General features: G+C 48.4%; 3 protein-coding genes across 9 annotated transcripts in view; 2 read left to right on the plus strand and 1 right to left on the minus strand.

Annotated features, from left to right (window-relative positions):
- Positions 1-23,078, plus strand: DELE1 (DAP3 binding cell death enhancer 1). Of its 5 annotated transcripts, none has more exons than XM_063604652.1 (13): positions 6-1,443; positions 2,049-2,163; positions 2,876-2,993; positions 5,617-5,764; positions 7,048-7,206; positions 7,455-7,540; positions 7,644-7,740; positions 10,721-10,863; positions 11,701-11,859; positions 11,955-12,047; positions 14,646-14,805; positions 15,968-16,207; positions 22,969-23,078. In XM_063604652.1, the coding sequence occupies exons 1-12, from the start codon at positions 1,413-1,415 to the stop codon at positions 16,204-16,206; spliced, it is 1,548 nt and encodes a 515-aa protein (XP_063460722.1). In that variant the 5' UTR covers positions 6-1,412; the 3' UTR covers position 16,207; positions 22,969-23,078. The 5 variants fall into 5 exon arrangements, with proteins under 5 accessions (XP_034816568.1, XP_063460722.1, XP_063460723.1 ...); XM_063604653.1 differs by lacking the exon at positions 22,969-23,078 and adding an exon at positions 22,448-22,576; XM_008954521.5 differs by lacking the exon at positions 22,969-23,078 and adding an exon at positions 17,005-17,604.
- The window catches only part of PCDH12 (protocadherin 12), a 25,682-nt gene continuing 21,228 nt past the window's right edge, over positions 22,424-26,877 (minus strand). Inside the window, exon 4 of the mRNA XM_063604651.1 lies at positions 22,424-23,260. Coding sequence (XP_063460721.1) covers positions 22,836-23,260 — 425 coding nt within the window. The 3' untranslated portion in view covers positions 22,424-22,835. The remainder of the gene's footprint in view (positions 23,261-26,877) is intronic.
- The window catches only part of RNF14 (ring finger protein 14), a 44,074-nt gene continuing 41,478 nt past the window's right edge, over positions 24,282-26,877 (plus strand). Inside the window, exons 1-2 of one of the 3 annotated variants that reach the window (XM_063604656.1) lie at positions 24,288-24,323; positions 26,796-26,874. In XM_063604656.1, coding sequence (XP_063460726.1) covers positions 26,803-26,874 — 72 coding nt within the window. In that variant the 5' untranslated portion in view covers positions 24,288-24,323; positions 26,796-26,802. Of the gene's footprint in view, positions 26,875-26,877 lie in introns of all 3 variants that reach the window. The other 2 variants (XM_063604655.1, XM_057302355.2) reach the window with 2 other exon arrangements.

The following is a 26,877-nucleotide window of genomic DNA, read 5'->3' on the forward strand; positions in this document are numbered from 1 at the left end:
ACCTGGGAGGCAGAGGTTGCAGTGAGCCGAGATCACACCATTGCACTCCAGCCTGGGCGACAGAGAATCCGTCTCAAAAGAAAAAAAAAAGTTGTTTAACATATTAATACAACTTTCAAGCCACATGCCTCGGTCTAAAAGTAGGTGCCTCCAGTACACTTTTACCCCAGGTAGCAACTTCCACTCACCTTAAAGTCACATACCTGGAGGAAGGGGATAGGGAGGAAATCTAAACATCTTACACTTGAATGTGAGCTCCGTTATTTCACGGATTCAAATGTGGTGAAAGGAACTATTTTTTTTTCCTTTTTTTTTTTGAGATGGAGTCTCACTCTGTCGCCCAGGCGCGATCTCGGCTCACTGCAACCTCCGTCTCCCGTGTTCAAGCAATTCTCCTGCCTCAGCCTCCAGAGTAGCTAGGATTACAGGCACCCACCACCACGCGCAACTGATTTTTGTATTTTTAGTAGAGACAGGGTTTCACCATGTTGGCCAGGCTGGTCTCAAACTCCTGACCTCAGGTGATCCGCCCGCCTCGGCCTCCCAAAGTGCTGGGATTACAGGCGTGAGCCACCGGGACCAGACGGAACTATTCTTTTCCACAAAAGAACAAACACATACATAACTTTTGCCACGTCTGAAGACGAGGGTTCTAATAGGGCGCGGGTGGTGTCTCAGGTATTTTGAAAGGAGCTACCCAAGAATCTCAGCTTGTCAGGCCAGTCATTCCATTTGACCCTATCTGGCGCGTATTGGGGCCCGGACAAGGTAAGGGGTTGGCATGAAGCTGCACAGTGAGATAAAGCTGGACCGGAGCTAGAACCCAGAATCAAAGCCTTGCCCTGTGCGGTTTCTCATCGCCTACGCAGTCGGGCCCTGGCCTGGCATCTCCAGGCAGGTGGCCTTGGACGGAAGCCCGGCCTACTGGCTTCATTTGTGGGACCCCGGGGGTCCTCTCCTCCGCCCATGGAGCCTGGTTACTCCCACTTCCTCAAGCCTAGGGCCTGGGGAAGCCTTTCCTGGTTCGCGGCCTCACGGTCTGCAAGGTCCTCTTACTTCCCTGAAGCCGCTCCAGCCCCACTTCTCGAAGGTCCCGCTTCCGGGTGGCTCGCTTCGCCACCTGCGGTCCCCTGCCTCGGCTTGGGAACGCCAAGGACATCCCCCACGGAAGCCTGGGCCCACATCCCCATGCCCTTGCCGCACGTCACCGCCCCGCTGGCCCCGAATACGCCTCCGCCCTGCACTTCCTCTCTGCAGCGCCGTCTTTCCGGCCGGGCTCCCTTCTAATTGGCCAGCTCAGAGCTTCCTCGGGTACTCGGCCACTCGGGGCATCGCGGCGGCCTTTCTAGCCGCTGTCCCAAGGTTTGGTCTCGCGCTTTCGGCTGCGAGCTCTCTGTGGTGCTGGCAGCGACATGTGGCGCCTCCCGGGACTCCTGGGCCGAGGTAAGGGACGTCCAAGCAACCAGCGTCACTCTGGGCCGCAAAGACCGAACTGGAGTGGGGGCGGGCCCGAGGAAACAGCCGAAGCGATCGTGGGCAGGGTTAGAGCCAAGGAAGGCGGGGCTTGAAAGAGGGCGGGGAAGTCAGGGGCTGTTGGAATTTGAGATGTGGATGGGCCTAGCTAGAAGCGGGTGGAGTCCAAGAAGTTGGTAGGACTGTTGGGAGGGGGAGGAGTCCAATGGCAGGAGATGGTGGACTGAATGAATGAAAGAGGATTAGGGGCCAATGGAGTAGGCATAGCCAGTGAAGAGAGGAGAGGTTTAGAGTCAAAGAGCCCCAAACATTAGTGAGAGTATATGTATGAACGTTTGGTCATCTTAGAACAGTGGTTGGCATCCACAGGAGACCAGCAGAATCACATGGGCGCTTTTAAAAAACGTGGATGCTCTACCCTGAGAAATCTTAGTTTATTGGTTCTGGGGTACTACCCTAGAATCTGTAGTAGATAAAAGATTCCCATGTGTATCCATGTTTAAGAACCTCTGCTGAGGCAGATGACAGTGATTCCTGGGTTCTTGTTGAGGTGCCTGAGTTTTGGTTCTGTACAGCTCTTCCCCGTACACTGGGACCTAGCCTCTGGAGGGTGACTCCTAAGTCCACCAGCCCAGATGGGCCTCAGACTACCTCCTCCACTTTGCTGGTTCCTGTGCCTAACCTCGACAGGTAAGATACTGCCATTTTACCACTCATTTCCTCCCCTAGTCACCCTTTTTTTTAAATTTTTTTTTTTTGTTTTTTGAGATGGAGTCTCATTCTGTCACCCAGTCTGGAGTGCAGTGGGGCAATCTCGGCTCACTGCAACCTCCGCCTCCCAGGTTCAAGCAGTTCTCTGCCTCAGCCTCCCAAGTAGCTGGGATTACAGGCACCCGTCACCACACCCTGCTAATTTTTATTTTATTTTATTTTTTTTGAGACAGAGTCTCGCTCTGTCGCCCAGGCTGGAGTGCAGTGGCGCGATCTTGGCTCACTGAAACCTCCGCCTCCTGGGTTCAAGCGATTCTGCTGCCTCAGCCTCCCAAGTAGCTGGGATTTCAGGCATGTACCATCACGCCTGGCTATTTTTTTTTTGTATTTTTAGTAGAGACGGGGTTTCACCATGTTAGCCAGGATGGTCTTGATCTCCTGATCTCATGATCTGCCCGCCTCAGCCTCCCAAAGTGCTGGGATTACAGTGTGAGCCACTGTGCCCAGCCAATTTTTATATTTTTAGTAGAGATGGGGTTTCACCATCTTGACCAGGCTGGTCTTGAACTCCTGACCTCGTGATCCACCCACCTCAGCCTCCCAGATTGTTGGGATTACAGGTGTGAGCCACTGCACCCAGTCCCTGGTCTCCCTTTGCCCCTACTTGATAGCCTCTTATTTCATCATCTAGGTCAGGTCCCCATGGCCCAGGCACGAGCGGGGGTCCAAGGTCCCATGGATGGAAGGATGCCTTCCAATGGATGTCTTCCCGTGTCTCCCCGAACACCCTATGGGATGCCATATCTTGGGTAAGGCTTCCCCAGCCTGGTCCTTGACCTTCAGTGTAGATGAGAATGATCCTTCATGGGTATACAGCCGAACCTGGAACAAGGGCTAGGGAATCACTGTGTCCATTTAACAAGTAACCCATGGTATTGGAGCATATTCAAGGAGATATTGCCACTTTCCACACCCCTGCCATGTATGTTTTCCTCATTTCATTCAGTAAACATTTATGTAACACCTTCTCTGGGCCAGGCATTTTTGCTAGTCACTACGGACATAACAGAGAACAAGATAGATATATTCTTGCCTTCATGGATCTTACAATAAATAATAATACATTGCATCTTTTTTTTATTATTCATTTTTTTTATTTTTAAATTATTATTTTTTTCTGAGACAGAGTCTTTCTCTGTCGCCCAGGCTGAAGTGCAGTGGCATGATCTTGGCTCACTGCAACCTCCGTCTCCCGGGTTCAAGCAATTCTTCTGCTTCAGCCTCCCAAGTAGCTGGGATTACAGGCACGTGCCACCATGCCTGGCTAATTTTTGTGTTTTTAGTAGAGACGGGGTTTCACCATTTTGGCCAGGATGGTCTCGAACTCCTGACCTAGTGACCCACCCACCCCGGCCTCCCAAAGTGCTGGGATTACAGCTGTGAGCCACCGCGCCCAGCCTTATAGCATTATTTATTAATGTAAAGTATTATACATGCATTATCTTGCGTAATCCTTACAAAAATCTTACAAGGGAAATATCACCTTCATTTTACAGATGAGGAATCTCAGGCTCTGAAATATTAGGTAACATGGGTAGGGTCTCATACCTGTTAAGTGAAGGAGCCAGATTTAACTCTGGAGTTCATGTTCTACTGCTTGGTTGCTGCATCAAATACAGAGCCTAGCCCGTAATGGTTGCTCAAAAATATTTGTTGAACCTGATCTATAAGGTCAGATTCTTACTAGTGAACACTAGGTCTCATAGGGCAGAGTCTTCGCTTTTCAGGCAATGTTCCAGGTAGAAGTTCTGCTTATAAGATCTTCTGAATGAAGTTGACACACACATCACTCTCATGTTTGTCACAGCTCATCCCTGCTGCTTTTGTGCTGGGTACTTTGGACAAATGACTTGACCTCTGTGACCCTTGGCTTTCTCATCTGTAAATTGGTGTCATCAGCAGAACTGAGCCTGGGATGTCCCCATGACAGGGTTACCCCTCTATGGGGAGCTGTGGACTAAGGCCATATCATACCCTGAAGAGAGGAGCATTTTCCCATGTTGCCAAAGAAGATCTGGGCCCTAGGGCTGTCCCATAGTGAGAAGTAGGAAGTGGGCCTAGATTCCAGAAGTCCCAGTGCCATCCCTGTGCTCTGTCACTACTGCTCATATGAAAGGGTCTGCACGCAAGCTGTCCTCAGTACCATGGATACTTGTCTCTGTTCTTCACAATGCTGGTGCCTTTTCTTCTGGCCTTAGCCCACACGTCACCCCCACAGACAGGCTTTCCCTGACTCCTTGTCTTGTCAGGACCCCTTTTATGCTCTGTGTAACTCTCTGATTAGTTTCCTTCTTGGCATTTAACATCACTAGTAATTACTCTATTTCTCTCTGTAGTTGTGTTTTGTCTTTCTAAACACAAGATATAAACTTCATGAGGGCAGAAATTATGTCTGTCTTACTTGCTATTGTATGCAGTGCCTGGAGCAACAAGTAAGTATCTGGGTCAACCTGTGTGTTTTTTTTAGGCTGGAGCGCAGTGATGCGATCCTGGCTCACTGCAACCTCTGCCTCCCAGGTTCAAGCAATTTTCATGCCTCAACCTCCGAGTAGTTGGGATTACAGGTGTGCCCCACCACGCCTGGCTAATTCTTGTATTTTTAGTGGAACAGAGTTTCTCCATGTTGGCCGGTCTTCAACTCCTGGCCTCAAGTGATCCACCTGCCTCAGCCTCCCAAGTGCTGGGATTACAGGCATGAGCCACTGCACCCGACCCTGGGTCAACCTTCTTAAGCATAACATAAGGAGAGACAGGAGACAGGGAAAACCAAGGAGTCTCTGGGATAAGAGCTAGCTCAGGTCTTCTGCAGACCTGTCAGAGAAGAAACACCTTTACAAAGCTTACACCTGGAGATGTGTGTGTGCTGGGGTGACTTCACTGGGGGAATGGGAGTTGGTGGAAGGAGGGGTTGTGCAAGACTGGAAAGAGAGCCTAATGGGGAACTCTGACCTGTTGCTATATTTGCAACTAGGTGCCAACCTACCCCATTATCTTTTTGCCTGCTTAGTCTTCGCTTATTTAGTCACTTGATCAAGCATTTATTCAGGTTGTACTTATTAGGTCCCTACTATATATTAGCACTGTGCTATACTTGGGCACCAGAGATACATTGGTGAGTAAAACACACATGGTCCCTGCCCATGTCGTGCTTATAGACTAACAGGAGAGACAGACCTTAGATAAATAAATGTAGAGATGATTGTTTAAATGCCAGTGTGGTCAGGGCTCCAGAGAAGTTAGGGTGTTGTGAAAGTTTGTAGTCGGGGAGCTGCCCCACCTGGATTTCCTGAGGAAGTGATGTTTGAGAATAAGGCCGGGTCTGATGGAGTTGATTGGTGAAGGACTGTGTCCTTAACGTGCTGTCTTTCCCAGGGCACTCTGGCTGTGCTGGCCCTGCAGCTGGCAAGGCAGATCCACTTCCAGGCATCCCTGCCAGCAGGACCTCAGCGGGTAGAACACTGCTCCTGGCACAGTCCCCTGGACCGTTTCCTCTCATCTCCCTTGTGGCACCCATGCTCCTGTGAGTTCTCAGTCCTGGGGACAGGAGGGCTGGGCTGGGCGTTTCTCTGGGCCAGGAAGCGTCTCTGGACACACCTCAGGAAAAGAGCCATCAGCAGCTCCTTGCCTTTCCTATCTGAAGTCAGAGGAAGAGGAATGTGGGGAAGTTCTATCCACCCAGGGCATGGGCCACACCTGCCCCTCAGTGTCTTTCCATTTCCTCCCATCACCTCCAACCAAGGGAGGCCCACAGGGTCCAGACTACTTTAGATTCTGGGTGTGGCTTCCTGGCCCACATTCAACCAGTTAAATTATTCTCTGGTCAGTCACTCAGTCATTCATAAATAAATGAATCTTTATTGAGCACCTATTATGTGCCATGGTGCAGAAGCAACATAGCCTAGTGGTTGAGGCTCTGGAGTCAGGTTATAGAGGTTCAAGTCCCAAAATTGCTGCATACTAGTCTTATGTCCCCGAACAAGTCACTTTTAACTTCCTTCTGCCTCGGTTTCTTTATCTATAAATTGGGGTAATAATAAAACCCACCCCATAGGTTTCTTGGGAGGACTAAATGAGTTAATACATGTCAAGGACTTAGGGCAGTGCCTGACACATAGTAAGTGTGTAGTAATTATTAGTTTAAGCGTTAGTTCTTGTCCTTATTATGATGATAATCATTAGCAATATTGCTATCAAAGAAAGTGCTAGGTACTGGGGCTACAACAGTGAGTAAGGTAGATGCCTCCCTGCCACTGAAGAATTTAGGCAGAGGAGTGATTGATGCTTAGGGTGGGAGATCAGCACAAATACAGGCCCCTCTAGACTCCTCTGGAGGGAAGCCAAGGAAACAGAGGAGGAGGAGTGTGAAGGAAGTGTCACAGGAGTTTTAAAATTCTTCCTATGGCCTCTAAAACCTCAGGGAGGACTCAGTCAAGCCCGAGCAGCCTGCACTGATCCTCTTCTGACCTGATCACTCTTTTTTTTTCTTTTGAGACACAGTCTTGCTCTGTCACCCAGGCTGGAGTGCAGTGGTGTGATCTTGGCTCACTGCAACCTCCGCCTCCTGGGTTCAAGCAATTTTCCTGCCTCAGCCTCCTGAGTAGCTGGGATTATAGGCATGTGCCACTACACCCCGCTAATTTTTTGTATTTTTAGTACAGTTGGGGTTTCACCATGTTGGCCAGGCTGGTCTTGAACTCCTGACCTCAGGTGATCCACCCGCCTCGGCCTCCCAAGGTGCTGTGATTATAGGTGTGAGCCATCGCGCCTGGCCCAGACCTGACTACTCTTGCTGGCTCTTTCCAGCACTGCGACAACACATCCTCCCCAGCCCCGATGGCCCAGCTCCCAGGCACACTGGCCTCAGGGAACCCAGGCTTGGCCAGGAAGAAGCCTCAGCTCAGCCCCGGAACTTCTCACACAACTCTTTGAGAGGAGCTCGTCCTCAGGACCCCTCTGAGGAAGGTATGTCCCTGCCTCATGGAATCAGCAGAAGGCAGGGGGCGGTGGTGGCGAGCTGGGCAAGATGGACGTTGTTTGCTGCGAAGGGAATTGGCACTCCTGTGAGGTCCCATGCCTTGTGAGGTGATTCAGGGTTATTTCGGTTCCTGGCAAGGGTGCTGGCTGGAAAGCCTGGATAGACTGGGAGAGTTGGAGAAAAGAAGTACAACTTTCTCCTTTGCCCTGGCCGGGTGTCGGCCTTTGCCTTGCAGGTCCCGGTGATTTTGGCTTCCTGCATGCCAGTAGTAGCATCGAGTCCGAGGCAAAACCAGCCCAGCCTCAGCCCACTGGTGAAAAGGTATTATCCAGATTTGGCCACCTGGATCCCCATAACATTCTCTTGGGCAGGTGGCAATCCCGGTAAACCATCCCTTGGTGAGTCTTTTATATTTCTTTCCCAGGAACAAGATAAATCAAAAACTCTTTCCCTTGAGGAGGCTGTGACTTCCATTCAGCAGCTCTTCCAGCTCAGTGTTTCCATCGCTTTCAACTTCCTGGGTAACCAAATGGACCCTGCCCCAAGGCAGGAGGGTGGGAAAATGGAAAGGGTATGGGGTAGGTCAGATATAGTCAAGATAGGGAGTGGCTTAAACGAGAGATTTTATTTTCTCCCAGGTAGGTAGACCAAATCTGGCATGGCAGGGACCCATTCTTATGCAGATGTGTCCTGCCATTTTTAAAACTGGCTCCCATCTTGAGGTGCAGTTTGGCAATTCCAGCTCCTGCCCTCCTGTCCGTATTCTAGCCAGCTGGTCGGGGCAAGGTAGGGAAGCTAAAGGATCACTCCTTCCCTTTAATCTAGACGTTGCACAAATCCTTGTCCAGAATATAGGCACATGGCCACACCTCGCCACAGAGGAGACTAGTTACTGTGTATGAAGGAAAAAATAAATCTTGGAGGGCACGTAGCATTCTCTGCCACACTTAGGAAAGAACAGGCTCCTGGGGTTTGGAGCAGATCCTCGATGTGTGAACAGGAACCTCTTAACCCTCATGTGGGGACTCCAAATACCCTTCCACCATTTGTCCTGTTCTTTGCAGTAACTTGGCTCATTTTAGGCCTTCTAATGCGGAGACTCAGACTCCCCACAGCATCTATTGGGGTCTAGTGGGCAGATAGGCAAGAGGCTGGTTTTCATTCACAACAAATTTATTGAGCATTTACCTTTTGCCAGTTCCTGTTTTAGGTACTGGGGATACAGTGATTTACAAGACAAAGTCCTTATTCTCAGGGAGCAGAAAAACAATAATTGAGAAACAAAAAGAGAATTTCAGATGTTGATAGATGTTATGAAGAAAATAAAGGAATGTGTTAGTGACTTGAGCAAGGAGCAGTTTTTGATTTAGAAGTCCTCACTGAGCAGAAGACCTTTGATCTAAGACCTGTCACAAAGACAGCCACTTTTGTTTCAATCTGGAGAAAGAGCTTTCCAAGTGGCGGGAACAGTAAGTGCAAAAGTCCTGAGGCAGGATTGGATTTTGATTGCTAAAGGAACAAAAGAAAAGTGAGTGTGGCTGGAGCTTAGAGATCTTGGGAAGGGCGGAAGGAGATAAAGCCAGAAAAGCAGGCAGGGGTCAGATCAGGTGAGGTCTTCTGAGCCACAGTAAAGAGTGTGGATTTTCTAAGTGAGACAGGAAGTCTTTGGAGGGCTTTAAGCAGGAGCAGGAAAGGGGGCAGCCACATGATCTGATGTACTTTTCCAAAGATCTCTCTGGCTGCCATGTAGACAGACATGGATTGTAGGATTGCCAGAGGGGAAAAAGGAGACGAGGCAGGCGCTGTTGGTGACGGCTGAACAAAACATGTCAGTGGCATGGTCTAGATGAGAGAAAGAAGAGAGCAAGAAGAGTAGATGGATCTGGGTATATTAATGAGCCAGGTGGGAAACAGGAGGATGGTGGGATCCTTTGCACTCTTGAGTCTTCTCCCCAAGGGCAGAGGGCTCTGTCAACCCTGGACAGTGAGTTTTCAGGCAGCAAGGAGGCAACTTTATTTAATTCACTGCTGGCTGAATGGAACCTGGTTTCTCCCTCATGAGCTTTATGTGATTTTGATGGGCAAAGAGTCTCTTCTCAGAATTTACTTGCCCATCCCTTCATTCATATATTCATTTATTCAGCAAGCGCTTGGCACGGTGGCAGAACGCGAAAGGAGCATAAGCCATAATCATGTTTTGCATTTGTATGGCGCCTTCACCCTAGGCAAAATTATTTCTTCTACATTCTTTTTCTGCTTCTGCCTCCAGGATTTTACAGTCTAATTGAGGAGACAGGACTTGTACTTTTGAAAAGGTTTAGTTTGTAGAAAAAGGCTTGGTATATTAAGTAAGTGCCAAAAAAAGTGTTTAAAGCCTGAGTGTGGTCCGAAGGTTTAGAGCAGACACAGGATGGGAGCTTTGATGGTGGAGGCGGAAAGAAAGATCCCAGGCAGGAGAGACAATTGAAGCAAAGGCTTTGAGTTGAGAATTGGCCGTGCCCTCATCCTTTCCTGTTTCCTTTTTGTTTGGGCAATGAAAAGAGCATGGGCTTTGGGGTTGGATGTGCCTGCATTCAGGTCTTGACACTGCTGTATTACCGCTCCCAATTTCTTCATGAAACAAGATTAACAGTATCACTTGTATCAGTTAGGGTTTGTTGGTTATGAGCAACCTAAACCCACTCTGGCTAACTTAAACATAAAAGGAATCTATTGGGATCTATTGACCTGCCAAGCCTCAGAAAGGACAGGAATCAGGGAAGCTCCAGAGACCTAAGAGGCAGCAGCTGATAGTATCTTCAGAGTGCTGCTGTCAGAATAAACCTACAAGGGCTGTTTTCTCTCCTTGTCCCAACCAGATCAAGGTTCAGATTCCTGAGAAAGAACCTCCGTGGTTAGGAAGAACACAAGCACATTGATTGACAGCACTAGGGGAGGGGTTGTTCCCAATGGGAAATCTAGATGCTATTACCAAGAGAAGGAGGAATGGTTTATAGTAGGGCAGAACCCACTGCTTTCCATGGCAAACCAGTGAAATATTTAGAAGATAGAAATATATGCAAAGGCCAGGCACAGTGGCTCACGCCTGTAATCCCGACACTTTGGGAGGCCGAGGCAGGTGGATCACCTGAGATCAAGAGTTTGAGACAAGCCTGGCCAACATGGTGAAACCCCAATTCTACTAAAAATACAAAAGTTAGCCAGGCATGGGGTCAGGCATCTGTAAACCCAGCTACTTGGGAGGCTGAGGCAGGAGAATCGTTTGAACTCAGGAGGTGGAGGTTGTAGTGAGCTGAGATTGCGCCACTGCATTCCAGCCTGGGCAACAGAGCAGGACTCCATCTCAAAAAAAAAAAAAAAAAATATATATATATATATGTAAAGTGTCTGGCACAAAAAAAGAAAGGGAGGAGGATCAGATGAGGAGTCTGTAGGTACCTGGCTGAGGGTGTGGGGAAGTTCACTGAGGAAGCTGTGTTTGTGCCCTGTGCCTTCTTACAGGAACAGAGAACATGAAGAGTGGCGACCACACGGCAGCCTTTTCTTACTTCCAGAAAGCTGCAGCCCGCGGCTACAGCAAAGCGCAGTACAATGCGGGCTTGTGTCATGAGCATGGCAGAGGCACCCCCAGGGACATTAGCAAGGTATTCCCCTGCCCCCAAGCCCGCCTCCTGTGCTGGGCTGCTGAGATTGATGTCTAGAAATGAGCAGTGGGCAGGGATGGGGGAAAGTTTGGCTTCTTTTCTCCACTTGGTTCTAGCCCAGCTGCGAAGGAAAAATAAGAAAGAAGCTCCTAACTTCCAGGAATTTAGACTCAAAATTCAGGGAGGGCAGGGATTTTGCCTTTCTTCTTTGCAACTATATCCTCAGCCTAGAATAGCATCTTGATGAATAGATTAATTAATTTTTAAAAAGTGGGATAAGAACACAAAGAGGTTATATATAAGAATGTATTTCGTAGAGTTGTATGTGAAGGCAAAAAAACCCAAAAAAACCTGAAAGTTTCTTCAATGGAAAACTGGTTAATTACATCTATTTGGGCCTTAAAATGATGTGCTAGATCTGTATGTCAGGGAAAGACATTCATGGTGTACTATTAAAGTTAAAAAAATAGGTTATAAAGTAATATAGTGTGATCTAAGTCTCTCTGTCTCTCTGCCCCCCCCACACATATGTGTGTGCAAATGCGTAGATCTCTAAAAGGTATGTGTGTGAGTATGTCTAACACATATATGTGAGAAGATATTTGCAAGGCTGTATGCTAAAATTTTAAGCAAGAATGATCTTTAGGAGGCTGAATTTCTTGGGATTTTATGTTTCTATTTTTGGTTTATATTTTTAAATTTTGGCTTATCTGAATTTTCTGACTAGTCTATAATTATTATGTATTATTTAATTAAAATAATTTTTAAAAATTTCACTGAGTGCAAAAGATGCTTACAGAGTTGCCAGCCGACTGGGTGTTTCTCCCTTTGCCCCAGGCGGTCCTTTATTATCAGTTGGCTGCCAGTCAGGGCCACAGCCTGGCTCAGTACCGCTATGCCAGGTGCCTACTACGAGACCCAGCCTCTTCGTGGAACCCTGAGCGGCAGAGGGCAGTGTCCTTGCTGAAGCAGGCTGCAGACTCAGGCTTGAGAGAGGTGAGTGCCATTGGCAGGGTCTGTTCAAGGTCTCTGAGGCCTGTGGAGCCTGAAAGTGACCAAGATGCCTTCTTTTCCTTCCTCCTTGACCACAGGCCCAAGCTTTCCTCGGGGTGCTTTTCACCAAGGAGCCCTACCTGGATGAGCAGAGAGCTGTGAAATATCTTTGGCTTGCAGCCAACAATGGGGTATGCGATCTCAGTGGACAAGCATGTTGGGGATGAAGCCTGATAAGAGAAGGGATTTTGGAAGTGGTACTGAGTTCTTCTGTTCTTAGGAGATTGTTGGATAGGAGCCTTGGCCTGGCTTCAAGCCTTAGCGCTCACTGACTTACTGTGTGACCGTTGGGCAGTTGCAGTAGTACGCCAGAGCTGGCTTGCACCAGGCTGTGAGAGCTGTTGGCAGCTTAAAATCTGCTATGGTGGGAATATTTGCACCACAGAAATTGCTAAATGCCATAAAACAGGGCTTTTTCCCTCCTCGAGAGCCAGTTGTTCAACATTTACCAGCACACTACTGGGCCTGGTCACTTCTTGATTCAAACCTGTTTCCTCGTCTTTAAAATCAGAATAATAATGCTTGCCTTACCTGTCCAGTACTTCACAGGGTGGTTGTGAGGATCAAAATCTAACTGAGATAACTAACAGGTGTGACAGTGCTGTGAAACCTGTACACGTGAGAAACGCATCATTACAAGTGATGGTAACCCAGGGAAATTAGAAGACGCATCAAGTGGAGACAGTAAACAGGGAACACTGCTCAGTTTGGGGTGGGTGGGGATGTCTGGTTGTCTGTGAACTGGGGTCATTGGCATTCAGACAATTCAGATGTGTTCCATGAAGCATTAGTTCTCTGGGATGCTTGTAAGTCATAAGAGGAAAAAAATGGTTAGATGGGTTTGGGAAATACTGAGTTAAACAGTTAATGCAGGAAGTCTCAAAGCTTTATGTCACTGTAGATCACTGAAAAGGCCATCTGTAATTTGCTGTCTTCCTCAAGTGTATTTGACCAGTATATCTTTTGAGTTGCATCTTGAAGGACCAGGAGTCTTGGATTAAATCAAGCAATATATGTGTGAACTGTAATCTCCCTACATAGGGGACTGCTGCTTCCTTTGTTTTCTGGCCAACACACTGATAGCTTCGTTGAACTCCTGGGCATCAGAATGCTTTTCCTTGTCTACTCTGTGTTGCCCAGAGTATCTGTAGTAGCTGTCAAAAGGGGACCAATGTCACCAACAGGTATCCACTGCTGTACCTGCCTTGCCTTGAAAGAGCCCCACAGAGCCTTCCAAAGTTGGGCAGGTCTGCACATCCATGTGCAGGGCAAGACTGTGGGCATGCTGGCCTGCTTTAATCAGACCAGCGTGCTAGCAGGAGAAATGTACAAAAGGATATCTGTCACCTGCTATATGACACTGTATTGGGACTCAGACCCAACACACTTCCACCCCACAGGGAATTGTGTCTTTCTGGGTTTGTACTGAGCAGTGTTGCAGGGGTGGTGTTTTGGCCTTACGTGTGTCCACTGCTGTGTTGTAACCTGGTCTGTAGGCATGAGTCTGTCATATTTGTTGGAGAGACTTTTGGCCTGTGTGTTATAGAAGCAGGGGGAGAATGTGTAGACAACTCTTCCCAGAAGTTTGACTGTGGAGGGTAGAAGAGAAATTGGACCATGGTTGAGAGTCAATAGTGTTTTGTTTTGTTTTTTTAATTGGGAGAGTGAATATGATTCATATAGTGAATGTAAGCACTTTTCATATAGTGTATTTAATCCTTGCAACAACCTAATAAGGTAGGTGCTATTAGCATCCCACTTTATAGGTAAGAAAACTGAGGCACCATGAGGTAGAGTCACGTGCCTGAGTTAACACAGCTGTTAAGTGGTAGAGCCGTGATGGGAGTGCAGACAGTCTGGCTATGCAGCTGGACACCCAGCCTCTACCTGATCTGTTCCTCCCAGGAGCATAGTTCTCAGAGAGAGGAGAGAGAATCGAGGATCCAGAGCTGGGGCAAAGAGCATAGCGTTGTTTTTTTTTTTTGAGACGGAGTCTCACACTGTCGCCCTGGCTGGAGTGCAGTGGCGCGATCTCAGCGCACTGCAACCTCCGCCTCCCGGGTTCACACGATTCTCCTGCCTCAGCCTTCTGAGTAGTTAGGATTACAGGTGCACACCACCACACCTGCCTAATTTTTTTTGTATTTTTAGAGACGGGGTTTCACTATGTTGGGCAGACTGGTCTCCAACTCATGACCTCGTGATCTGCCCACCTTGCCCTCCCAAAGTGCTAGGATTACAGGTGTGAGCCACCACGCCCAGGCCAAGCATAGCTTTTTAAAGGAGAAGAGTTGCCTTTTCTGTCAGCCCTCCCAGGCAGAGATTCAGGAAGGCACAGGGCCTTTGGGAAGACAACCCTCCACCCTCGCCTCCTTGCTGTTTCAGGGCAACGTAGGAGCCCGACTCCCAGGTTTGCTATAACTGGCCTGAGTGTTTCCTGTAGCCTTCTTTGTGCATGCTTTCAGCCAGCCTATGCAAGAGAAGCCTCCACACTGCCCTGCCTGGAATCTCCCTGGGTGGAGGGATCCCCCTCTCCTTTGTGTTGGGTGAGGTCTGAGCCTCTGGCATTTTGTAGTTGAGATCCCTTGCTATGGGGCGGGCCAGGACTGGGCCTTGACCGAGTGTGGATGAAGTCCCAGCATGCCTGACTTCACCTTCCTCCTCCCTTAGCATTTCAGTTCCTCATTCCTGCATGTGTGTATCTGTTTGTCTGTCCATTTTCTCCTTAGGACTCACAGAGCAGTTACCACCTTGGAATTTGCTATGAGAAAGGCCTTGGTGTGCAGAGGAATCTGGGAGAGGCCTTGAGATGTTACCAGCAGTCAGCCGCTCTGGGAAATGAGGCCGCCCAGGAGAGGCTGCGAGCCCTCTTTTCCATGGAGGCTGCAGGTACAGACCCAAGTCCAAGCCAACAGGTTCATTCCCTGAGCTCAGTACTCTGTGACAGATAAGTAGGTAGCAGTAGTCTCTGGTCTACTAGTCATTTCCAACCCCAGTGGTGGCTAAGAATGCAGCTTTTGGGATGGGCACGGTGGCTCACGCCTGTAATCCCAGCACTTTGGGAGGCTGAGACTGGCGGATCACCAGGTCAGGAGATCGAGACCCTCCTGGCTAACACGGTGAAACCCCGTCTCTATTAAAAATATTAAAAAAAATTAGTTGGGCGTGGTGCGGACCCTGTGGTCCCAGCACTCGGGAGGCTGAGGCAGGAGAATGGCGTGAACCCGGGAGGCAGAGCTTGCAGTGAGCCGAGATCGCGCCACTGCACTCCAGCCTGGGTGACAGAGCAAGACTCTGTCTCAAAAAAAAAAAAAAAAAAAAGAATGCAGCTTTTGGAGTCAAGACAAACCTGAGTTTTTTTTGTTTTTTTTTGAGATGATGTTTCACTCTCGTTGCCCAGGCTGGAGTGCAATAGCGCAATCTTGGCTCACTGCAACCTCTGCCTCCCGGGTTCAAGCGATTCTCCTGCCTCAGCCTCTCAAGTAGCTGGGATTACAGGCACCCACCACAATCCCCAGCTAATTTTTTGTATTTTTAGTAGAGTCTGGGTTTCACCATGTTGGCCAGGCTGGTTTCGAACTCCTGACCTCAGGCGATCCACCCGCCTCGGCCTCCCAAAGTGCTGGGATTACAAGTGTGAGCCACCGCGCCCAGTCAAACCTGAGTTTTAACCCCCACTATCACTGAACTTGGACTCCATGGCTTAGTGCCTCAGTTTCTTCACCTCTGAAAATGAAGGTAATGGTAGCACCTAACTCATTAAGTTGTCATAAGGATGAAATGAGATGACACTAAGGGACTTAGCACAGCCTGACAGCACGGTAGGTATTGAACAAATGGTAGCTGCTCTGATGATTTTGTAGGACAGACAATATCCCAAGGTTGCCTGAATTACCCTTCTAGGGCTCTAAGAGCCCTGCTCACTCATGAGTCACTGGGGTTGGGAGTTAACAATGCCTGGGGAACCAAGCCCTTGAAGAAGTGCTGGCTCCAAAGTAGGAGTCCAAGAATATACAGCATGAGTAAGAGTTGCTCTCACCTCTTCTTGTAGCTCTGGGGCCCAGCGACCTGACAGTTACAGGACTGAAGTCTTTCTCCAGCCCCTCCCTCTGCAGCTTGAACACCCTGCTAGCAGGAACCTCACGCCTACCACACGCCTCGAGCACAGGCAACCTTGGCCTCCTCTGCAGAAGTGGGCATCTCGGAGCCAGCCTGGAAGCCTCCAGCAGGGCTATTCCCCCACACCCCTACCCACTGGAAAGGAGTGTTGTAAGACTAGGTTTTGGCTAAGGTGAGATAAAACATAGTCCCTGGTGCCTCTTAGGGGCCAGAGGGGGCAGGAGGTTGGATAACAAAAATAGAGCATCAGCAACCCTTTCCAGGTAGAAATTCCAGCAGGAGTTCAGGTTCCCAAGCAATTTCACGTACATGGCTGGTAAGTGACTGATCTTTCCCCCAGCTTGGTAGCCTCACAGATGAGTCTTGGATGCATTGACATTCATTTCTGGTCTGTGCACCAAAGGATGCATTCAGTGACCTATGAAAAACCCTACTGAAGGGTCCAGAGACCCTGGTGCTCACCTTAGCCTTTGTCTTTGAGCAAATAACTTACCTTCTTCCTTCCTATGCCTCGGTTTTCTCACACTTAAATCTGTACTACTGTTTGCCAATGTCTGATGTGTGTATCCCTGGTTCACAAGAAGATTTTAGATGGTATTCAAATTAATATTTTCTATTTCAGTAGTTATATATTTAATGTATAATATAAAAATATGATTAGCATATTGACCTGTAGTTTGATAGATGTTCTGTCTAGGATAAAGCTAACTGTAAAAAAAAATAGTGAATCAGTTTAAAGAAAAACATAACATAAAAGTGGGCACAGATCCAGAGAGGTAGCAAAAATCACAGGGGTGGTTCCATGAATGGCTGACACTTAGGAAACTGTGAATTAGGCCATCCTCGAGACTAGCCCACCATTCACCTCTGTTCATCCCCCATGGGCTCATAATCGTTTTCATTTCACCTTTGATTTGGAAGGAAGAAGTTTCTTGCCCAAATGCCTGGATGTGTCTGCTTGACTTTCAGAACTTCTCACCTCAGCCCTAAAGAGGGAGCCTGTGGGTTCTCAGAGAGATATCACAATTTGAGTCCCAAAGAAGAGGCCAGATACCCACCCACCTTCCCCCAAATCCTAAGCACCTGCGCCAGTACAGTCAAGAAGAGGAAAGTGAGTGAAGACCCAGGTCTGGCTCTGCCACTTGCCTGGCCATGTCACCTTGAAGCTGTGACCTGACTCCCTATATTGTTTCCTCAGTTGTAGACCAAAGGCAATGGTGTCTGCCCTCCTACCTTAAAAGACAAATGCAAGGGCATTTCACCACAGAGAGGACCTTTGTGCTCACTTTGGCCCAGGAGGCAGTGATGCTCATGGTTGCATGACTTTATGAGTCGCTGGGCCAGGATGAGGACCTGGGCCTCCTTGACTCCTGGCCCAGAGTTCTTGTCCATCAGTTCATACTGCAATTTTATGTGAAAGCATTATGACTGTCCTACCCATGGGAGAGTAAATGTAGATTGAATGCTAGGAGTCTTAAAGCTGCAGAGTGTAGATTTTGAGGTCCCCGTTTGGGAAACATGTGCCAGAAATGTCTAGGTGTTTAATAAAACAGATATTGGATTATCTCATCACTCTTGCCCTTGAGTATTTTGGGAAGAGCCAGGGAGACAGGCAGGGGGAGCTGAAAGCTGAGGCTCCGTCCTCATCTCTAAACTCTCCATTAACCAATTTAAAGGATCTTAAAAGCTTCTCCAGGAGAGAGACTTAGGAAAAAAAAGATTTCTGAGTCAATGCTAATGAGTCCAATTACTGAATTTGTGAATAGCTATTCCCTGGCTTCTGGATGTTAGCCCAAGTTGAATAGCATAGATGTGGTTGAGAGTGGGGGCTGGGAGGGATAGAGAGCCCACCCCCACAATCCCATGACTGAGTGGAGACCAACCAGCCTGGCCAATTCAAAGGCAAGAAGATTTGAGGGGGGAAAGTTGTCCACGTTTCCCTCTCTGCTTCCCACCCCATCTCTCTCAACTTCTTATGGTCCTGCCATACTTCCCTAGCACCTCTGTTTCACCCGGGGAGCCCAAGCGTCCTCTAGCTCCAGCTCCTCGCCTGCTCCCTGCCTCCTTTTCAGGGCTGCCCTGCACACTGGCTCACCACTGTTGGACCCTGCACATGGCCACCTTCCACAGATGGCACTCCTTGGGAGCAGGGTCCTTGTCTTTGTATTACAGTGTCCCCAGCACTGAGTGCAAGGCCCCATGCAGGGTAGGAAACCTGAGGTTTCAAGCTCAGGGTTTTAAGCTGTGCAGTGCACTAAGCTCTCTGCCAAAAAACAAACAAAAAAAGGTTTCTGTGGTTAAATAAGTTTGGGAAATGCTGCACCAGACGTCCCCTTTTTATAGATTCACAATACACATCAGCATATTTGAGGTTCCAAGAAGTCCTCCAGTAAAGAACTTGGTTAACCCAATGTTTTCTCTCACTGAGTTGAGCCCAGAGCCCGTTTCCCTACAGATTGCTTTTGAGCCTTCCTGGGGCACCCTCTGTGTGAAATGTCACTGTGTGCCCTCCCTGTGGAGCCCCACTCTCCAGCCTCCTCCCCTCTGTGGTCATTTTGGATTTTCTGACTACTTCTAGCCATAGCTGGGGCCGAGGGCTGGTTCACAGTCTGGCCACTGGGCGTCCTGTGGTGAAGGCCAGATGCAGCCCTCCTTGAGTGGCTCTCCCTCCCACTCAGTCACTACTGAGCTAAATACTGATTCAATTTGGGGTGCCAAAGGTTGGGGGTAGGATATTTTTAAGCTCTCCAGTTTAAAAAGGAAGGGCCTCTCCTGTGGAAAGGGAAGGATGGCAGAGTCGTGAGAAAGGTGTTGTCAAGGGACCAAAAATCCTTGGCTGTTCAGTCACTGCGGTCTTGATCCAGCCCCAGGGGGATGGGCTTCATTGGCAGAGTTGGGGACTGCTGTGCTTTTGCCATTAAAATTCTGTTATTAATGACTCATCATCAGTGCCCCAGAGGAAGTGTGAGGGGACGAGAGGGAGGTGGCTCCCATCAGCAGGGCCAGCCTGGGTCAGGATGCTGGGTTAAAGCCCGGCGCCCTCACCAGTGAGACCTTTGTGGGAAGCTCTACTGCCTCAGTTTCCCTATCCGGAGATGCTGTTTTCAGGGAGTCCTGACACTACGATGGGAACAAGGCTATTTGGTTCACTATATCATTAGTGCTAATATAGTGTGGGGCACTCAGATGTTCAGTAAATATACATTCAACAAATAAGTGAGTGATTATACTCAACTCCCCCCACCCAATGCCCAGCACCAAGCCTACCCAGCACATAGTAGGTACTTTAAGTAATTTGAATGAATAATTTTAAATAACTTGAATGAATAATTCTGTATTGCCCCCCACTCGCCGCCTATACACACACACACACACGCATACACACACACACACACGCACACACACACACACACACGGTTTCCTGTGCTACTTCTGGCACTTAGTAATTGTTCAATAAACACAAAATGTTTGTTGCATGAGTGTTTCTGATCATGTCCTACTCCTCCCACATTGTACCCAAAATTTAGTAGGAGCTAGAAAATGCTTATCTATTTTCTAGGTATGTGCCAGGCCAAGCCTCTCCTTCCTCCTGTCCTCTCTTTTTTGGGATTTGGTTCTCTCCAGAGTTTCAAAGGTAGTGGTTGCCACATCACTCTTATTTCAGCCAGAGAAGAGGCAGCATCAATGAGCTGCCAAACTGAAGTTGGGTGACAGACAAGGCAGCTGCCTGTCAATCTTTGAGCTGCCCCCAGGCTCTGAGTGAGCACTGCATTGCACTCCTGGTGCTGGAGAACGGCTGACTATTGATTTTAAAAATGTCCCTCTATGCTTTCCAAATTAGGACGACATGTAACAGTGCTTGCTGGCTCGCCTGCTCCCTCAGTCTCCCAGGGGACAGAGCCCATCTTGGTGGAAACTGTTTTGAGCGTGTCCAAAGTCTCAGCTTTGACATCTTGGCTGATGTCAAGAAGTTTCTGTAACCTTCCTGTTCAACACACCCAGTTCTGTTACCATAGACACGGTCTCACTCTGAGCCTGTTATTGGGAAAGGTGCTGGTATCAGCTCATCAGGAGGGGACACATGGTGCAGGAGAGAACACTGTCCCTCACGTACATACACCCCCATTCTGATCAAAGTTCAGAACAGGAGCAGCTCTACGCAGGAGTTCTCCAGGTTCTGCAGGGAAGGCAGGGCTGAGGGCTGACCTAGAGGATTGTAGTGCTTTCTAATCTTAATTGGGCCCGAAATCTCTTTGAGAATCTGATCTAAGCACCTACTTCTTTCCATAGAAAAAATGCATATCCTCCCAATTTTGCATGCAGTTCAGCAGGTTCATAGATCCTGAAGTCTAACCAAAGACGTCAGATTAAGAATCCTTGATGTATTAAAAAGACCACCATACTAAATCCCAGATCCAAATCCTGATTTGAGCAAGCACTCAGTTAAATGTCTTAATTTGGAAAGCTCTCCCCCACAAACCTGCCAGGTGGCCTTGGGCAAGTCATTTGCCATTTCTTTCTATATTCTTGGCTATAAAATGAAGAGTTGAAATAGATAAAGTTCAGACTCTTTATGACAACTGCCCATGTCTGTGGATGTTTAGATAGTATCTTAAAGCAATGCTGTGTAACCTTTTAAAGGTCAAGGTTTCCTTTGAGAATCTGATGAGAATTTTGTATCTTCTGCCTAAAAAAATGCCTAGACACAAAGTTTTACCTAGTATTCAGGGGGCCCAAGGAGTACAGATTTAGGGCTTTTGAACTAGAATGATGCAATGGTCCCATGTGTCTAGTGATCTAGTTGCCAGCTCTAGCTCCAACTTCCTCAGGTCACCTCCCCCTGCCCACTCTCTTCTCTCTACCCTCCCAACATCTGCTCTGCACTGAAAATCTGCTGGTGACTGGGAGGTCACCATGGTCTACTCCAGTACTGTGGTTCTCAGACTTTGCTTTTACATCACAGAGTCTTTTTTTCTAATGAAGGCCTACCTGGAGCTCCAATATGGATAAAAGGGGCCTCTGAAGCATTTATTGACACATTTATTCATTCATACATCCATTCAACAGCTATTCATCAAGTGTTGCTTTGTGGCAGGCACCTGGCTGGTCAGGCTGGAGACCCTGCCTGCCTGCTTGATATCCCCCAGCTTCTCTCACTGGCCCGCAGAACCCAACAGTTCTGTGATCCAGCCTGAAAATCACAGATTCTGTAAGGAGATCACTCTGGCCTAGAGTGAGGTGAGGAGAAACTGTGCCCCTGAAACTCATAACTTTGGGGAACCTCATTTTCTTCATCTGTAAAATGGAATAATGATACCACACTGTATTCCAAGTATGTATGATGCACATTATCCCTAGCTGGGAGTATGATTGGCCCATTTCTTGAACAGTGAACATGAGCACTGAGCTCCAAGAAAGGACAAAAAGAGGAGCAGATAGAGGAACTTTTGCCTGCAGTGTCCAGGAGAGACCCACACTATTTAGAAGCTAGCTGATTGGCTGCTCGGAAATTTCCAAGAAAATTATAAAGCTGAACCTTGGGAAAATATCTGCTGTTTCTTCCCTCCCCCATCCCCTGGAAGGCTGGCTGCTGTCAGTGCCGATTTCATAGACCCAGTTCACAGAGTGTCCTCTGGGATTCACAAGCCTGAACCTGCAATGACAGAGGAAGGTTTACCCGCAAATGGGGTTGGGAAAGATGACATCCACACTTGAAGAGCTACTTGTTGGGAAAGAACGGGTCTGCATCAGTTCAGATCCAAGTTCCTTTTGCCTTGTGCTTGGGAATGTAGAGAGGTGCGGGCCTGGATGGCTTTGGAAATGTTCCTTTCAACAGTGTTTCCCGGGGGAGCTCGAGCAAGTTCACTGCTGCCAACAGCTCACCTCCAGGGCCTTCCCTTCTCTCCTTGGTTGGCAGGCTGGTGTCAAGGTGGAAGGCATGGGTTTTGGTGTTGGCCCAGCCTGGGTCCAAATCCTGGCTCTGGCTCTACTCCCTGCTTGATCTTGGGAAAGCCACTTGACCTCTCCAAGCCCCATATCCATGTCTGTGAAACGGGGTTAATAATACCTCCCTCTCAGGATTGTTGGAAAATCAAATTAAATCCTATTGTAAAGCCTGGTGCCTGGCTCATGTAAATGCTTTATAAATAGTTGTGCTTTCTTAGCTCTAATTTTGCAGCTGAGAAGCAGATTAGTTGGTAACATAGTGATAGGGGAACGGGGTTAAGAGCACACATGTCTGCTATTTGTGTACCTGTTACTGTGTACCAAGGTGCCCCACTCCTGTCCAGGCCCAGTGTGACGGTCTTGCCAGGGAATGGATGACAAATAACCCTCACTCTATTACTCTTCCCTTCTCCCTCTTGACAGGTGCAAACAGGAGAATGACTCACTGCTTTTCCTTTATTGGTAGGTCAGAGAGCATTTCCTGGCACCCCCAGGGTACAGCCCCCTGACTCCTGCTACCCAAGAAGGCCATCCTTCCCTGCTTGTGATACTCCGTGGCATCTGTTCTGCGAGAGGACTGACCCTTTGTGCTCCACATATGTTTTGCCAGGAAACACTTATCTCAGCCACAAACCATCCCTGTCCTCCAAAAGACTCAGAGCTGCTTACAAGGGGCTGCTTTGGTCAGTCAGCTGTTAGTCCTGGGGCTCTTGCCTCCTCTGTGGGGGTAGCATCAGTCACCCTAAAGTTCTCAGGCCGCCGCTAGCTAGTGAGTTACAAGATTTTAGAAACCAGCTCTTGTCCCCAGATCCTCAGGCCCCTGGTTCTTGGATCCAGAGGCGTCCGAGGTACGTTCACAGGCACCTGCTGCTGCTGCTGCTGCCTCTGCTCTTACCCTCAGTCCCCGTCTTTCCACCTGGGTCCCCTTGCACTTTCATGCCTGAGGCCGCACTGGTGGCCAAGTCTAAACTGAGGGTCCTCCCGCAGACCGAGAGCCGCCGCAGCACCTCGGAGGCGGCCTCCACGGGCATGCTGGAGCGCTGTTCCAGCAGCATCTCCAGCAGTGAGCTCATCTCTGAGACAAAGGTGCTGGCCAGCCTCGTGCCTGTTGGGCTCAGCTCTGGTGCCTCTGCCTTGCCGAACGTCTGGAAGGTCCTCGGCTCCTCCGTGGCTGCAGCATCCGGGGAGATCACATTGTCACGGTAGTTGGTGGTAAGGGGCAAAGAGAGTCTCGCCATCCAGGCCGGGTCAGGGGCGCTTAGCCGGTCCAGGGCCAGACCTGTGGGGGAAGGAGGGGACACAGTGAGGGCCAGGCTCCGGGAAGGGCCAGGCGGGTGAGGGTGGGGCAATGAGCAGGGCAAGGGCAGTGGACAAAGGAGGGAAGGGAAATGGCAGGGGACAGACAGAGTGGCCAGACGGGGACAGGAAGGAAGAGGCCCTGACAGGGAAGCTCCCTGGGTAGGAAAGCAGTCGACTGACACACCCGGGCGAACCAAGTGGGGAAGCAGCAGGAGGAGGAGAAGGCCTAGAAGTAGAAATTTGCCCTTTTCTGAAGAATTTCCCAATCTGGGCGTGTGTTTCCAGTCTCAGTGTCTTCTATATTTCATCCAGGATTTTTACCCCTCAGGGCGCCTTCTCCCCTCAGGGCTCCACTAGCTGAGGATGGAGGGAAAATCCCTTTTCTTTGCCAAGGCTGGAGTTCCTGGCTTAGCGCTGCCTTTTTTGGTTCCCATCCATAATAATAGGGACCACATATTAGGTACTTATGTGATGAGCAATTTACATAATTATTTCATTTAACTTCACAAACCTTTGAGGTCAGGAGTATTATCCCCATTTGATGGATGAGGAAACTGGAGCTGAAAGAAGTTAAGTCATACATCTGCTAGGCAACCAAACCTCAATTTGATGCCAGGTCTGATGACTTTGAAGCCTCCCTATGATGGCACCACCCTACCCTCTCTCTGAAGAGCTGGCCCTTCCTCCCCCTGGATACTCCAGGTGCCCAGCTGGGGCCTCTGGAATTCCCAGGCTACCTAAGGTCTGCACTGTTACCACCTGGCCCCGGATTCTCAAATCCTCCTCAACATCATCTCTCAAGCTGCTGGAACCCTGGCCTAGAGTCAGGCTGGGGAGGGGCTGCCTGTCCAAGGGCTGTCCCAGGAGAGGGACTGGGGTAGTGGTGGTGGCAAGTCAGCCTGGTGGCTGGGAATTCAAAAAACTGGCCCCTACATTTGCAATGCCACAGTCACCCTTCTTTTCCCATCCCTTTAACAGAAAATCCTGTTTCAAGAAACCAGTCCCAGGCCTGATGGTAGAGACCAAGCCAGAGGAAAGAAATTGTAAGTCTTGGAGTTAAGAAACAGTGTCTTAAAAAAATTAAAAAAAAAAAAAAGCACAACATCTACTTAACATTTATCTAATGTTTGCCTAAGGTGAGTTACTTTAAAATCTGCGCACAGAATGAAAGACTGGAAGGAGATATGTCAAAATGTTAACTGAAATTACCTCTGGGCAGAAGCAATCCATTCTCTTTTTGTTTATCTATGTTTTTCTATATTAACCAAATATTACTTATGTAATTTGAACAAGTTATTCCGAAGTATGTGTAGTCATTTATTGTACTGATAAATGAATCTCTCCCCTGCATTCTGGACTGTGCAGCTTGTGAGACACTGTTGGGCTCCTGCCCTACTGGATCCTTGGGTTTAGCCCCATGCCTGGGACTTAGTGAATGTTTGTTGAATGATTGAATGAACATAAATATTAACCTTCAACATTTGGGAAATGCAAACCTTAGTTCCTTGAGACTCTGAGGCTATAAGGTTGGATGGAACTCTTGGTGTTATAGAATCAGGCCTTTCCTTTTACATGGGTCAGAGAGCTTCAGAAGGAGTGAAGCTTGGAATGAGAAAATCACTGGGGCGTATGAGAACAGCTGAAAAGTGATGCTGAATTCACCCAGCATCACCCACCAGTTCTAGCTGCAGGTGGGCACTGGGCCAACCTGGGTTTGATTTCCCAGCTTTGCAGCTTAGGGGCAGTGTGTGTGACCTTGGGAAAATGGCTTAACCTCTCTAAGCTCCCGTTTCCTCTTAGGAAGTGGTGAGACAGTAGTACGTATCTTGTGGAGTTGTTGTGAGGTTCAGTGAGTTCATGCAACCAGGAAAACATTATCATGGTCGCATTCTCAAGTGGGGCAATCTGAATCCGAAGCAGCAAATCTGAAGCAATCTGAAGCAGATCTGAAGCAGCAAGATCCCAGTCTCCCCATGGCAGTCCAGCCTGTGAGCAGCAAAAGCTTTTCTGCCCCTCCTCTTTCCTTACCCCCAACTCCTTACAGTGCCCCTGTGTTCAGTACCCTTTGTGCTGTGGGCAAGCAGGACCGTGTGGGAACTGACCCCACAGGTTCCAGCCAGAGCTGACCAATAGAGATAGAATCCAAAGCTATATCCCCCAGCCATACATAGCTAGTGAGCACTTGAAATGTGGCCGGTATGGCAGAACTGAATATTTTATTTTATTTAATTTTAATTCACTTAAATTTAAATAGCCACTTGTCGCTAGTGACTACCTCATTGAACAACACAGCTCTAAAATTTACAGCCACACTGCCTGTGTTAATAACCATCCACGAGCTGCACAACCTTGGGCAAATTATGAAACACCCCTGACCCTCACATGTTTCCTTTATGAAATGGGGATAATGAATAGCCCCTATCTCATAAGATTTTCTCATGAGGTACTTAGAACAGGGCCTAGCACATAGAAAGTGCCCAATAAACATTAGCAATATTTTTTAACCAAGGAAAGAGAAGTCCCTGCCATACCTTCAGTGTGTCTGCAGCCAGATGGAGCACATGAGAAACAGTGTTAACTACATAGATAGAAAACCACAGCACAGGGATGGTCCGCCGTGGGGTGTGTTACCAAAGGAGGCTGACCAATGTCCACAGCAGGGGCGGGGGGCGCTAGCAGATTCTTGAATTCAAGTTCACATTATGTATTTATTGTCAAAGCTAATTATTTCTCTGCAAAAAAATCTTTTTGTTTTCATTGCAATTGTTAGCATATTAAAGAGTTGACCTGGTTCCCAGGGTGAAAGGGTATTGAAACACACCAAACACCAATGAGTGGTAAGAAGTCCATAGAGGACAGGCTGGCTCAGGGTTTGGCTCCCCTTCAATCACTGGTGAGCTGGGTGACTCTGGGAAGGCTACTTGATTTTTTTGAGCCTCGGTTTGCTCATCTGTAAATTCGAGGTAATAATTATCTACTTGAGGGGACTGGTTGGAGGCTTGAATGAGATCATGTACATAAGATGCTTCCCCAGTGCCTGGCATGTTCACTATTTTTACAATGATTTTTAAAATGAATAATCAACGTAGGGCAGATGCCTACTTTGGCTTTGATTACAGGTGCCTCATGCCTCTAATGCCAGCACTTTGGGAGGCTGAGGTGGGTGGATTGCTTGAGCCCAAGAGTTGGAGACCAGCCTGGGCAACAGGTGAATCCCTGTCCCTACAAAAAAAAAAAAAATCAAAAATTAGCGGGATGTGGTGGTGGTGCTCACCTGTAGTCCCAGCTACTTGGGAGGCTAAGGTGGGAGGATCACCTGAGCCCAGGAGGTCAATGCTGCAGTGAGCTGTGATCACGCTGTGATCATGCCACTGTGCTCCAGCCTGGGTGACAGAGCAAGACCCTGTCTAAAAAAAAAAAAAAAAAAAAAATCAAAGTAGAACCCGGTCTTTAAAATACTTTCTGAGGCTGCAAGGGTGCAAGGGAAGTTAAATGTTGTTGATGTTCCTCCACAGAAACAGAATGGCTTTTCCCTGCAGTGGATTGGAGCAGAACTCTGAAGCTTGGACACCATGGGGCAGAAGCAGGGTCAAGGTA

The sequence above is a fragment of the Pan paniscus genome, chromosome 4, assembly GCF_029289425.2.
Source record: "Pan paniscus chromosome 4, NHGRI_mPanPan1-v2.0_pri, whole genome shotgun sequence".
Taxonomy (NCBI): Eukaryota; Metazoa; Chordata; class Mammalia; order Primates; family Hominidae; genus Pan; species Pan paniscus.